General features: G+C 47.5%; 1 protein-coding gene across 1 annotated transcript in view; it reads left to right on the forward strand.

The window, feature by feature from the left end:
* The first annotated feature begins 508 nt into the window (after positions 1 to 508).
* The window catches only part of NSG2 (neuronal vesicle trafficking associated 2), a 37,843-nt gene continuing 23,701 nt past the window's right edge, over positions 509 to 14,650 (forward strand). Inside the window, exons 1-2 of the mRNA XM_056350202.1 lie at positions 509 to 699; positions 1,079 to 1,229. Of these exons, the coding sequence (XP_056206177.1) occupies positions 1,101 to 1,229 (129 nt within the window). The 5' untranslated portion in view covers positions 509 to 699; positions 1,079 to 1,100. The remainder of the gene's footprint in view (positions 700 to 1,078; positions 1,230 to 14,650) is intronic.

Genomic DNA, 14,650 nt, shown 5'->3' on the forward strand with positions numbered 1-14,650 from the left:
GGGGGGGGGGGCAATGGGGTGAGTGGCATTGCAAGGGGCAATGTGGGGGGGGGGGGGGGCAATGGGGTGAGGGGGCGCTGCCAGGGGCAATGTGGGGGGGGGGCAGTGGGGTGAGTGGCACCGCCGGGGCAATGCGGGCGGGGGGGGCAGTGGGGTGAGGGGCGCTGCCAGGGGCATTGGGGGGGACAGTGGGGTGCGCACTTGACCCCGCTGCGGCACCCGCGCCCTGCGCCCCCCGCCCTCCCTGGCTGCACCCGTCCCCGTGCGCAGCGGCGCGGTGCCCTCATAGCCCCGCCCCCCCCCTCCCCCCCCCGCCGCAGCCCCCCCGCGCCGCCCCGCCCCCGCCAGCGCCACTCGCGACCTGCAGGGGGCGCCACCGCCCGCCGGGGCGCGCGGCCGTGCGCGGCGGGGACGCCAGGGGGTGCCCGAGGCCGCGCGGGGCGGGCGCGCGCGCGGCGAGCGGGCGGTGGCGGGAGGGGGGGGGTTGGGGGGGGGGGGGGGGCGGGGGGAGCCGCCCGCCCGCGCCCGCCCTCAGTCGCGCTTGCGGAGCCGCACCGAGCGCAGGGCGCAGCGCTGTCCCTTCAGCACCGCTCCCCGCGCCCCGCGCCGCGCACGGGCCTCAGCGGGAACCTGCCCCCGCCGCCGCGCCACCCCCCGCCGCGCCCGGGCCCAGCCGCCGCCGTGACCGCGTGGTTTGCAGTAAGTAGGGGCTCGGCGGCGCGGGCGGGGCGCGGGGGGGGGGGGTAAGCCCGCACCCCCCCTCTCCCCAGCTTCCCCCCCCCCCAGCCCCGCCGCCCCCGGGCAGGCGGGAGGATGGACCCCAACCCCCCCTTCGGCACCCGGGAGGGGGCTGCACATAAATGGGGGGGCGGGGGTGTCAAATCAAAAGCCCCCCAGGGGCTGCACCGCGGCGGCTGGCGGTGGCGGTGCCACGGGTGGCGCGGGGCGCTGGGGGTGCTGCGGGGGTGTCCGTGCAGGCACCCTGCCGGGCGGGGGGCAGCCAGGCGTCAGGGCCGGGCACGCGGCAACCGTCCCCTTCCCGCCACCCGCCTGACGCTGACCCTCTCGCTGGCTGTAGGTCTGGAAAGCAAGGTCCGAGGATGGTGAAGCTGGGGAGTAATTTGAACGACAAGAACAACAAACCACCATCCACCGAAGATGGTTTTCAGACGGTTCCTTTGATCACGCCTTTGGAAGTAAATCACCTGCAGTTCCCGGCTCCGGAAAAGGTAAAACGGGATCAGGCGCTGCTCCGGCATGGCTGCGCACACGTACATGCCCCTTGGCTCTCACCGCCTTGGGGTCTTGCTGGTCTCCGATGATATGAGCTGTGGCGTAGTGGCTGGTCGATAAATAAAAGGGCTTATCTCTCGTAGCGTGTTTATCTGTTTTAACGCGGGCAATAAGCACGCAACTGCCCCCTGACTCCTTCCCTCCTCAAAAAAAACCCCCAAATATCCCTCCAGAAATACAACTGGGAAAAGCTTAGTGCGTTCCTCTTGCAGGCACTGGAGAAACTGAGGAGCAGTTTACAATGCCTTATTATCAGTAAGATTAATTGCCTGCATTGAGAGTAACGTGGTAACTCTTCCGAGTTTAATTTTAATTATTAAGCCAGTTAACGTTTGTTTTTCTCCCTATGGCTTTGCAAAGCTTATTTGGGCACTGGGGATGCTGATCTCTCTGGAGAGAGTGGCAGAGTTCCCTCGTGCGTAGGGCGGTGATGGAGCAATCCAGGGCTTGTTCCCCCCCGTTGGCTCCAGCCCGGGGACAGCTTTATCCCCTTCCCACTCAGCCCTCTCAGACCTGGATGCAGCACCAAAATGCCCAGATAACGTGCATCGGCAATCGCCTGCGGTTCGGTGGTTGGGATTTTTTCGATGCAGTATGTACTAGGAAATCTTTTGTCTATATCGATGGGGTGATGATGCATATCAATGTAACCTGGTGAGGACATGATGAGACTGTAAAAATCTGTATGCCCCAACAGTCCTTACAAAAACAAAGCCTGTCTGCAATGTAGTTCCCAGATACCACAGAGATGGAGCCAACTCACCCATAAGTACAGACAGAATGATTACATCTCACAGGCTAATGGAATAATAGTAAAATTTACACTGATGATTATTGAATATATATCCTGTGTTTACTGTAGTACAAAATGTTTTTTCTCTAAATACATTAGGAGAACATGATGATGGATATGACAAAACTGTCTAGATAGACAAACCGTATTTATTTTATGATAGAGCTGTGTCAACTGCCTTGACATCCTGGGGACCAGAGCCGTGCCAGACAAAGGAGCTAGTTTTGTTCTCTGTGTGCCTCATGACAATCAGGAGCAACTTTGCTGCATTTCAGGAGAGTTACACTTACATGAATTGTTGTGAATGAAGAGCTAAACCAGCCCTTATCTATGACCGATAAATAAGATTGAGCAAAATAATTCAGGCAAAGCAGTACGATTTATCACAAACATCTGAAAAGCTCAGAGGAAACCATAGATGTGTAAAAGTAGCTTATTTGGTGCTAGTACAAAGGCTCATTGAGATCACGCAGTGTCACACGATGTGAAAGGACTCATGTATCAGGTGAGACATGGATAACCCAACAAAAATCCATTCAAGCTAATAAAGTGGTAATGAGTGTTCTAACAACCACCACGTTCCAATTGCCTGTTGGTGAACAAACAGTGGAGTGTATTGGTCTGGTGTGATTCCTTGCTGATTTTTCTGTTTAAACATGCCTACATCAATAATTCACATGTTGTTAGGTTACATTACCTTCATTAGCATACATTACTGTCAATGCATCTACTGACATCCATATTTTTCTTTGCTGGAAGAGTGGGATGTATCTCCAGGAGTGCTAAGCGTGATTCAGAACTCATTAGAGTCAATGGTATTGATTTCTGCAGGCTGTGGTTCAGCTCCTGTGTGCAGTAGGCCTGGAGTTAACAGCAAATGGAGACCCATTCACAAGAAGGAGCGGTTATTTATGGTAAAAGCAAAATAATTCACAATCTGTTTCCTTTGCTTTTTGTAGAACAGATTCTGCTGGGGTGAGTTCACCCTAGGGCAGAGGGTCTATTTAAAGAGTGTCTAATAACGAGTTGAGCCTCAGGTGAAAAGCTTGGGCAAAGGCTAAGTGATAGGGGGAAACTTCAGGTTTCTACTTAGGAAAGCGAAACTTCTACTGAATTCAGTCAGTCTGTGAGCCTGAGGAAGAGTAGACATGGATTTCAAGTCTTTCAGAGTCTGTTGTTTGGACTTGCCTTGCAGTCAGGAGACAAGGTTGAAAAAAAAGCTGACCTAAAATCGATTTGACTTTTTTTCCATCTATTCCTAAAACCTGGCAGCAGTTGATTTTTAGCTTGGGAGAGTGAGAACATAAGCCAAGGCTCTTTCTGTGCCTCTTGCGTGGGATGCTGCATGAACAACCAGAGCCAAACCATCTTTGGTGTTGGGGTCTGCGTGCCAACAGCTCAGAAGGACTTTGCTTGCTTGTTTTCTTAAATGCAAACCCATTGCCGCTCACTTTTAACGACAGGGAGGCAATGCTCCCGGCCCTGCTCCCTGCCCGCCCACCAGCTGCTGATCACATCGCCTTTGCCACTGCAACAAAGAGCTGGTGTGCCCTGGCATTTTCCTGTAAGTGAGATCTAGGGAAAAAAACCCTGCTAAATACTCCCTTTTCTGGGCTTCTCTTCTCTGTGAGAGGGTATCGTCATTTAAGAAACTTGGCTGTCAGCCTGGGTCTAACCTTAGGTCTAGGGCAGTCCAGGGTGCATGAAAACCAGAGCAAGGAGGTTTGGCTGCAGCCTGGGGCTGTGTGCTTGCTCTAGCTTCAGTCTGCCTGGTAAAGGAGGAGCAGTACCAGCTCTGGCTAGCAATCCAAGAGTATACTGTGCTGGGCAACCCAAGTGCTGCTACTGCCAGTGTGCCAGAATGCCTTCGCCTGGTCTATGTATATTGCATGGCAAAGGTTTGCAAGCTGTCTTAATTGGTAGGCTTTTTCTAATTAAGTCTTAGCCGCCTGCCTGCCTGTTGAAGAGAAACCTTTTGTTTGTCAGTATACTTACCTTTGCAGCTCCCTAAAAGCACCCCATGAAGCCTATGGAATCTACAGACTGAAAAATCATGTTTTAAGGGCTTTAAATACCTGATTCTTCATTTGAAGGATATTTTTGTCACTGGATCACTTGAGAGTCACTTGAAGTGACTCTCAGCATTAACCTCTGTAGCTGTTTCACCGTAGCTTCATCTCTTTCGAAGTGTTTGCTGTGTCTGGCGCCCCTTTCAGAGAGAGGATACAGTGAAAGAATATAAAAATGAGGCTTTTGCTCATGTGATGTAATCCCTGAAACCCGTCTCTTTTCAGATTGCTCCTTGATGATAAGAAATCATGTGGGGGGTGATAGAGGGAAGCGCTTTCCTAAAGGCGTGCTTAAACTTACTGTCCGTCCTTTTGGAGATGCTTTCCTAACAGGCTTGTTTTCTAAAGCACTGTGAGCTTAGCAGCTCCCTCCGACTTCCACCTTGACGCTGTTGAAAAAATGCAGGCAGGAATTCAGGAGGCTGGAATTTGGTAACCTTTTCTAAAAATTATTGGCCACTGGACTGACTGTTTCCTTTTCCACCAAATGAGGATGTCTCCTCCTAAGACCTGTGCTGTTCCTCCTGCAGCATCAGCATTCTCCTCGTTCTGTCAGCAGTTGTATGGCTGCAAGGGGAGAAATGTACCTGGGACAGTAATTTCTCCCTCAGGGTGCTAAGCGTGCTGAGTATTTGTATTTATTGACTATCTTCAAGCATTTCCCTTGCCCCCTGTTCTCTTGCTGGGGTGGCACATTTGCAGAAGGCAGAGACAGATGCTCTTAAATCATTTCTGCGTGGCCTTTTTGCTGAAATCCATCTATGTAACAGGAATAATAGCCCATCACTGGTGACAAGCTCCTGACCTGGCTTTTTAAGTCTCTGAATTTAATTTCTTCTTATTCAAAAAGAAAAGAGAGAGAAAAAAAAAAAGTCTTTTTTTCTTTTAGGACCAAAGGGAAAAATGCTAGCTCTTCACTTGTTTTCCTAGGTATAGACAAAGCTTTGCCTGTAATTGTTACATGTCTCTGCAATGATAATGCTAAAAGATACGCGGCTTTTCAGGGACCATACTGTTTCACTGAAATTTTAAATGAGATCAACAACTGGGGACCCCTTGGTCTCATAGGCTCACTTCAGTATAATCCAGCAGGAAATGCCTCTGTTCTGGCAGTAAAAATCCCAATTTTACATAACACAAAAGTGCATGAACGCTATTGTCAGGGCTGAAAAAAACATCCGGCATCTCTTTTGTGGTGAAGGCTGCAGAAGGCTTATCATGTGGCCCATTGTTCTTTATTTTGAATGCATCTGGAGGCTTGAGAAATAATTTCTCTAGTGACAAATTCCTACCATCCAGCCCAAGAAAGAAAAAAAATAGATGTAAGTGCTCTCTTCAGATGCTTTTCCCATCCCATCCTCCTGCCACTTGCCCTCCTCGGTGGCACCCCTCTCTGAGTGGCCGAGGCCACGCATTCACACAGAGTAATCAGGAGTTCCTGAAAATCAGGGGGGTCCCTTGTGTTCACAGCCTGTCCCTATTGGTTTTACAGAAAATAATGTTTTGTCCTGGCCAGCTGAGCAGGCATAATTAATAGTATGCTGGATGAGTGCTTTTGTACCTGGGGGACTACTTGCAACTCTGTCTTGAAATACTGATGTCAGTCTGCCCTCGGCGAAGCCCAGCAGCACATGGCAGCTCTAGCCAGCCTGAAGGCACACGCCATCGGGGCAGCATGGAGCTGATTTCGGGGTGCTGCTACGTGTGGTGGGGCCAGAGGCAGCTCAGCCTTCCCTGCCACTGCCTGTGGGGCTCCTGATGCAGCCAGAGGCAGGCGTCTGTGCTGCTGTGCAGCTGCTGCTGAATTGGGTGGGATGGAGCAAATGGCAAAAGGAGAGATGGGGCAGGGCTAGTAATAGTGGCAGTTGAAAGAAGGAAGAGTAAAAGGCAGGAGGAGGATGCGAAGGGAAATAAAGCATGAATCAAAGAAAGGAAGGGAATAAAAAGGGAGTACTGAGAATATGAAGGAATGGGCAGGCTGTCTTGCCTTTCTCCATCCTTTCTTTTCTCCACTTGGGATACTCTGCCTAATCCCCACAAATACCAAAGTCTGAGCCTTCCTCTCCTGTGACATTGTCCTCCTCCCACGCTGCGCAAATCCATTTGTCCTCTAGATGTGTATTTGAATGTAAACATCGCCTCTGCTCATTAAGCTGTAATAAATATTTGCAGCAACACACACTGTGGCAGCGCAGGGTTTCAGGGTAACCTTTTTGGTTTTGTTTGCATGTTTTGGACAGCCCCACTTCAGGCTCTTGGCAGTTCAAAGAAGCTCCTCTTCTTTGGACATGGCTGCTGTTGGGCTAGCCTTCCCCTGGCACCGAAGACCTCTGCTCGCCGGCGATCCGCTCGTGCAGGGCTGCACTGCAATCCAGGCATGTGCTCGCAGCCTTCGCAGACACCTGGGGTAGCGTTCAACTGCCTCGCTTGCATACAGATAACGTGTTGCTGCTGCAGATCTTCACTGTAGAAAATCTCGGGATTTGTACAGCCTGTGCAGACATGTCTCTCCTTAACTGCACTGCTTAGGTGGTTTAAAGCCACCGCGTGCCCGTTTTTGTGACCTCCGTTGCCTCTCTTAAACCCTGTTATGTCTGCACTGCACTTCTTAGAGCTGCGTTCTGCAGAAACAGCAGAAATGGACACAAGAGAAGTGTGTTAGGGTACGGATGCTTGGCTAAGCCTGTTGTAATCAAGTCTTTCTCCTAACATGAAAGCCCGTTGCTGCAGGTGGTAGTTATTTTAGCAAGACCGTGAAGTGAACCCCACATAGCAGTTACTGGTCTCGAAAGTAAGACTGGGCAGAATTCTTGACCAGTATAAATCAGTGTAGTTTAGATGAAATCAATGGAGCTCTGCTAATTTACCCTGGCCAATTTACCATCACTACAGCAGAGTGATTGATTCTTTTTCCTGCTTTGCTATACCTTCTCCTGGCTGAACCTACTGAAATAAATTTTTGTCACCCATTCTCAGCCTCCTGTGGGTTCCTGATGGTTATGGTCACCTAGGGATTTGTAGGGGGACTTAGCTGAATAATTTCCAAGCTCCCTTTGTGCTTGCAAACTATGTCTTTCCCTTCTGAGCTGCTTTCAGCTCCCAGTGCAGCCTTTGCATTTTGTGCTGCCTTTCATCGGTGATGTCAGGGCTGATTACATTTGCTGTCTTTGTCCTTTTGTGATGTTCCTTATGCCTGGAATATCCTCCTGGCACTGATTCAGGAGACCACTTTTTTTCTACCACCCTCTGTGAAACTCATTTCCAGCACAACACCCATTAGATGAGCTGATACAGGGGAGAAAAAGCAGTGTTTCTACTGACTGTGGCTTTCTCTATTGACTATGGATTTGTTCTCAGGGTATCCTTTGCTTAAACTTTCTTTCTTCCCCCCCCCCCCCCCCTCTTCTTTTTTCTGCTTGATATTTTAGGTGTTTTATGTGTTCAGATAGTGACTAGGATGCCATGGGGACTACCATTACCTACATCCCAAATGCCAATTTTAATATTAATCTCTGGGAGGTGTGCCTGCTGAGATGTGTCCATCCTGTATATTTGGAAGCATAGCTGCCTCTCCCATGGGATGGGACATAGTCATAATTATTTAGGAAATTTTTTAAAGACCTGATTGTTTAAAGATCTGGGAATTGGCAGCACAGTGATTGCCAGGTAATCTGAGATTACTGATCCAATCAGTCCAGCGTGTCCTGGTATTAGCAGTAGTAGTCAGTGCAAGAGTCAGCAGAAGGTACAGGAGATGCTGCAGTAGGCATGGACCTGCTCATGTCTATCAATGTTTCATCCTAAGCCCGCAAAGGAAGAGATTGTTTTAAGCCCTGAAACATGATTTTTCCATCTCTTTTCCTGTACTCTTCTACTGCTAAGTATTTTAACTTCAGCTACTTTGGCAACGTGAACATCTCGTTTGCTCTTTGAAGCTGGCTATGTGTGAGGATTAGAGCTGGTAGGTCACTGGAGAATTTGGTGTGGGAGCAGGTGGTGAATTTTAGCCAAGCCCTGGCTTGCAGCACATAAGCATAGAAACCAACTCAGCCAGAGCAGATCTGGCGCCAGGACTGGGGGTCACCATTTTGCTGTTGTCAGTAACCTGGATGGCATGCTACAGCGGGGACTCTCTCTAAGGTCTTTCTCAGCTGTTGGTGCTCAGTTGGGTAATGAAGGCAAAGGAAACCACGTCGTTGGTGCCAGTGGTAAGTTTATATTTTCTGGTTCTTTCTCTGCAAGGGAGGAAGAAAGACATAGAAAGGAATGAAGCCGAGAGTCTCATTTTCATTTAAAAGTGAGCATGACTAATCCGTATGGAAGCTGATGGGCGTGTTAACAACCATTTTGTGGGACTACAAAGTCCGGCTTTGAACTTGGAAGAAACCTTTCTCCTTGTTAGGAGAAACACATTTTGTTTATCTCTTCTGTCAAGCTGACAGCCACTCTGAGTGAGAGACTCTTCATTATTAATAATCCCGGGAAGTAGTATTTTAAATTTTTATGGTTTGCACTTTGCAGCACCTGAACCACAATATATTACATGCACCGTGGCAGTGAAGTGGGAATTACAGAAGGGCTGCATGTCTTTTTCCAAATGAATAATTTAAACACAATGCCAGTTATGTTAAATATTATTACTCATTTCTTCAGGGAAAACCATAGAGCTCAAACGCAAATATAAAGTGGCAGTAAATGATGTTGCGTTTAGTCAGTCTGAGACAAGACTCAGAATTCATATCAGTTCATTTTCTGAAACACTTACTTCATCCCATTGCAGGAAAACCCTTTTTCAGGTTCCATGCTTAATGTGCTGGTTTTCCATTTGTCCTACTTCATGTCCACTCTGCTCCTTCCTCCTCAAAGCAAATGCTTTTAGTATAGTTCACTTCGTTAGAAGCTTTCTTTCTTTTTTCTTTCAGCATCCAAAATCTCTAGATTTCCCAGCAGTCTCCTACTGTTTACTTTTTCAAGGTGGTTGATGATGGATTTCCTGCTGGTGTACGCAGACTCTCATCTGTTGTTTCTCACCTCAGCACACCTATAATTTTCCAAAGCATCACTACAGAGAAGGTGCCTGGTCCTGCATTCATTAAAGCTGAGGAAAGGTTTTCTATTGATTCCAGTGGTGTCACTAGCATTAAGCCTAGAATAATAAGTGCATTTAGGTGTAGGACTCGATAAGTGTGTTAGCAAACAGCATCATTAGAAAAATCTTTCTTGTGTGGAGCAGCATGATAGATACGGCTTGTTGTCCTGTCGTGTCTGAGGTTTTATGACTTTCACAGGCCATTCTGTATAGACCGCTACTGAGCTTTTGCAGAAAAGTGTCTGAGGGATTGGAATGGGGAACCAGAAGATGCAAAAAAAAAGGACAGAAAATAAATACCTTTCAAGACATGGAGAGTATTATTTCAGCTGCCAGCCTAGGATGATTGAGGACAACGATTCTGCAGGGAGCTGCCATTTTCCATAGGACAGCTGACTTCCTGCCCACCCCAGCCATATTTTGCTAGCCCCTAATCCCAAGAATGTTATATTTAAATGGAGAATGTGCTGGAGCTACTGTTATCACTCAATTAATGAAAACCTGAGAAAACACAGTGCACTGTAAGTAGCAGCGAGCTGTGGTCTGTCATATTCCTGACTCAGCCACCAATTGCTGGTGTGACTCAGCACAGTAGGGTGGTGAGACACTGGAGCAGGTTGCTCAGAGCAGCTGTGGATGCCCCATCCCTGGGATGCTCAAGGCCAGGCTGGATGGGGCTCTGAGCACCCTGCCCTGGTGGAAGGTGTCCCTGCCCATGGCTGGGGGGCAGGAACTAGATGATCTTCAAGGTCCCTTCCAACCCAAACCATTCTGTGAAAATTCTATGATTACTAAACTTTTTTTTTCTTTCTTTTTTTTTTCCCTACTCCGCCATCAGTAATATGGGGATACTGGGGTCATGCTGGTATGTGAAGCGCTTTGAGCGATCTTGCCAAAGAATGCCACAGGAGCCTTGCATCAGTATTATAACTGGCTGTAGGAAGGTGACTGATGCCAGTTTAAGCTCTGATCTGGCCAAAGCACCTAAATGCACACTTAACTTTAAATATCTGACTAATCCTGCTGATGTTAATAGGACTAATTGCAAGCTTAAGTGCTTTGCTGAATTGGAAGTTAATGAGTTCAAATGCTAGATAAACCTGGTTATGGAGTAAGCTGCAAGGACTGCAGTGTGGATTCCTGTAATTAGAGATGTCGTTTTGCTGGTCCTTGGAAACCCTTTTCTCTCTTCCTGTACTAGAGTCAGTAGTACGTCATCTAGTAGTACTTCATCTAGGAAGCAACTTTCAAAGAACGATTTTATTTTGGATGTAAAATGAAGGAAGTCCCAAGTAATTTATTTGTGTCCCCTTTACTGCATCTGCCATGAGCAGCACAGTCTCTCTGCAATTTAAAGGTGGAGAGTTTCTGGGAAATAGCGTGAAAACTTTAAGAACAGGTCATGGTAGCAACATAATTTGCAGGGCCATCCCCTGAGCTAGCGTTCATCTAGGCTTCATCCACAGTACCAGCTTTAAAGGACTGCGGGTAGGCTGGACTGAGCTGGCGGAGAGGCTGCTCTCTGTGGTGGCCGATCACAACACACAAAGTGGGGCACAGGCATAAGCTGGTGCTGGATCAGGACCTAAATAATGAAACACAAAGGCTGACAAGACAAAGGCTTAGGCAATCCAAAAAGTTGATGGGACTGTCCTTGCTCTTTGATGTTAATTTTTAGGTGTGCGGGCTTGCTTCATGAGGTGAATAAAAATCATAGCAATAATTCTCTGCCCGAGTAAGCTCACGGGTAGGGATGCCAACCTGAAACAGCCAGACCCTTCTCACCATGAGTATGAGTTAAGACAAGCCTTAGGGAGCATGCAGGAGGAGGTGAGAGCTCATGGTGGCAAGTGTGGAGAATAAGCAGAACGGTGTTTCTGCAGTGGGGATGGAGAAGGAGCTAATTGTCTTTTTTGGGAACATTCCAAGAGACTACTTGTCCATTTAAGCACTGGTTCAGTTGTTTGCATTTATTGTCTGTACTCGGGAGGCCAGAGCACAGCCAAGCATTGCTGCCAGCTCTGGAAGTTACCCCCTTTCAGCGGTTCATTTCTACCCTCACAGCACTGCAGAGCAGGGAATGAGGAGATGGGCATTTCTTTCACTTCAGTTTGCTTTGAATTGCAACCTGCACAGGACCCCAGTCTTACACTCCCTTCCTCTGGTTTCGATGAAGAATAACTCTATGGAAGTCAGCAAAGCTGCAAAACAGGCAGGGGGAAGGAATGGGGATCGTTCCGTTTGCTGTGGTTTGTAACAAACGCCAGTAGCTCTCCCAGGAAACCTGTCATGGTGTGAGATGAATGTACCTTGTTTGCATCGGAACAGTGGGATCCTGGGCTCTGATGGAACTGCTCTGGGGCAGCCGGTGATAAATGAATGCTGATCATTGCACTGGCTGTGGAGTCAGTGCGATTTTTATTACTGTACATCCAACAGCAATTTGGTTAGAATATCTGAAAGACTTTACTGGCAGGAATTTTTTCTCAGTGACAAAATAGAAAGAAAAGGTAAAAATGGAGTGATGGCAGGGAACAGGGGGAAGGCAAATCTTCTTTCCCATCCAACCCAAATGAGAAAACTGGAAAATGAAAGGAGAACCACCAACCAAAATAGCAAAACCCCAATAATGCTAAAAAGATAAAAAAAAAAATCTTTACAAGATTAACTATTCCTTTTCTAAATTTGCACTTAGATTAATACTTTGTGCTTTAGAAAATTTCTTTGGGGTTTTGAGCAGCTCTCATTTGAACTTGTTTCAGAGGCACTCACAACTGACGTGCCTGGGCGGCTGTCGCTGTAGCAAACGCTCCGCTGACAACTGTGTGCGGTGCGTGTGTGTGTGCGTATCCGTGTGTTGCCATCTGACAGTGTTTGCTCCTTTCTCTGGATATTGCTATGGTCGCCGTGGCTGGTGTGGCCTCGGTAATGCTCAAGGAGTGTGATGAACACAACTCAGTTTCCAGAAGCCTTTGCATGGGGTGGGGATGGCAGCTTGTCGGATGGAGAAGGGGTGAACGTGGCTGCAAAAGTGGCACCCGTGCTCAGGCTTATTTATTTAGGCTGTAGGGGACTAAGCAAGAGTTAGCTCTTTTCCTTTCAATGTGCAGCCCGTGCCCTCGACAAAATGACATTTTTATCATTACTGCCACAATATTGAATGCTTGCTACCCCTACACTACAGGTTTCCACTCTCCTTTAAAGAGGAGACCTTACTGACTGTCTTTCTTCTGCTGAGTAACTCCACCAGGTGTCTGACAAAGATACTTCTGGAGAGCAGATATTTAGCTTTTGCAATGCCAAAAGGCATTTAGCAAAAGCACTTCTTACCTCGTCTAGTGAAGCTTTTCAACACCTCTGCAAATTTCTCTGCAAAACACTGACCAGCAGGATGACTATGGCTGTGCGCACACACACATTTCGCTGCTGGCACAGTCAGCAAATTGTGTTTCAAGTAGGTTCTGATCTGGCTGGGGACTGAGCTAATTTATTTATTCGCAGACATGACTGACATTGCTACTGGACTTGCCTGGTGAAGGGCTGTGTGGGTTTATTTTCAGTCTCATGCTGTATCCCTGTAGACAGCATAATTTAAACTTTCCTGCTTAGCAGGTATTTGTTGAATGTAACAACAGTTAATGAATACCCGTAATAAAACTGACATTAATGACAAAGAATGGAATAAAATTAAATTATATCTAGAAACAAGTAAGGTGCTTTTTTTTTTCTTTTTTTTTTTTTTTCTTATATTCTGTCTTTGTGGTCCTTCATTAAGACCTAACATTAGAGTCTGTGGAAGAGCCCTCATGTATATTTAACACTTTTGTCTGCAGTAAGATTTATATCAAGCAGGAAGCATGAATTTGGGAGAACTGGATATTGTGACTGGTAGTTTGAAAACAGAACGAGTGCAATTTCTGAACACTGGCTGGCAGGTGTTGATGGCCGACAGTCTGTAACTTACTGTACTGGGCTTACAAAAGGCCAGTGAGGAGACTGGGAAGCTGGGGGCCAGCTGCATGGAGTCCTGACTGCACTCGCCTTCTTTTGAGTAAGAAAATGAGGTTATCGCCTGTTGTAGCTCAGAGCTAACCTGGGCCCGTTTGTCTGGGCTGGAGAGGGAGCTTTGCTTTTTTTGGTCCACAGTGTGCTGGACTGCATTTCAGAGCACTGCGGGGTTTGGTGCAATAGTAGGTTCAGAGCAGTGTCAGGGTTCATCCCAAACCCACCGAATCAGGCTTGTCCCCATGTGTCATTTCCCATCAGCTATGTCGTGTCATTAGAAATTCTGAGTTCCAAACTACTAATATAAATATATTTGGGTGGCTTTTTGTCTCTTCTTCTTCCCGAGTCCTAATGTTGCAAATGCTACTGTAGTAAATGCTATCGAGAGGGATTTGCTGAGGGATGTAAATATTCATCAGTCCTTAATGATTTGCATTTGAATCCAGAAAATTGGCTTATGACTCCTCACTGATTTTCTCTCACTCTGATTTTCTCGTGGCATTAAGTGCAGGAGGATTAAATACCTGGGGTTTTCTCTGGTCCAAACCAGACTTTGCCATCTTCATTTGCAAATAAGTTCTTCATTAGCTGGTAACTCAGCCTTGTGCATCACTTAATCTTTTTCAGTCCTTCAAGACATTTTGTTTCTAACAAAGAGCTTTTGGATCATTCTTGTCACTCGCGTATGAACCAGTCACCACTCCTGAAATATTTACTTTTCACCTTGGCAAGGCTGACAGCTGCCTAAGTCCTGCAGTTTGGGATGGGAGGCAAAGAAGTGGAAGTGTTGGCCCCAGGATCAAGAGCTTCAGTGTTCTTTCTGTCCTTTTTGTTTAATCTGCCCAAGCCCTGTAGACCACACCAACCCATCGTATGCTTTGCGGACCTTGCTCCGGGTTTCTAACCCTCTGCAGAAGCGCAGCGGTAGCGTGTGCTCACAACCACAGCTCCCCTCTCCAGGGATGAGCTCCAGCTCTTGGCCAGTGCTGAAGACAAGGCCGTTTTGTCTTCTCTTGCATTTTTTGAGCCAGAGTAAGCTAGTGTGGCTATGCTGGCATGTTCTCATGATGCTATTTAGCTGCATAGGCTCATGGATGGGTAGTCTTTTAAGATTCTTGTGTATATTGGGATGGATACGCTCACTCCTCTGAAGGGCTGTTGGTTTCAGAGTATAGCCCTGATGCTCGTCCCCTCTGAGAGCAGCTGGCATTAGGTGTTACTTTTTCTGTGTTTACAATGGGTGCATTTTACCCAAAATATTTAGGGTTATTCTAGATTACAAGTAAATTCAGTGTAGATTGACAATGCAGTGTTGGTAATTTGACCATTCCCTTTTAAAGCCACTTAGGACTTCTCAGTTCTCATTTTTGTAAGGCTAGTAGGACCTGGACTAGTCAGCAA

This window comes from Falco biarmicus, chromosome 8 (genome assembly GCF_023638135.1).
Source record: "Falco biarmicus isolate bFalBia1 chromosome 8, bFalBia1.pri, whole genome shotgun sequence".
In the NCBI taxonomy this organism is placed as follows: Eukaryota; Metazoa; Chordata; class Aves; order Falconiformes; family Falconidae; genus Falco; species Falco biarmicus.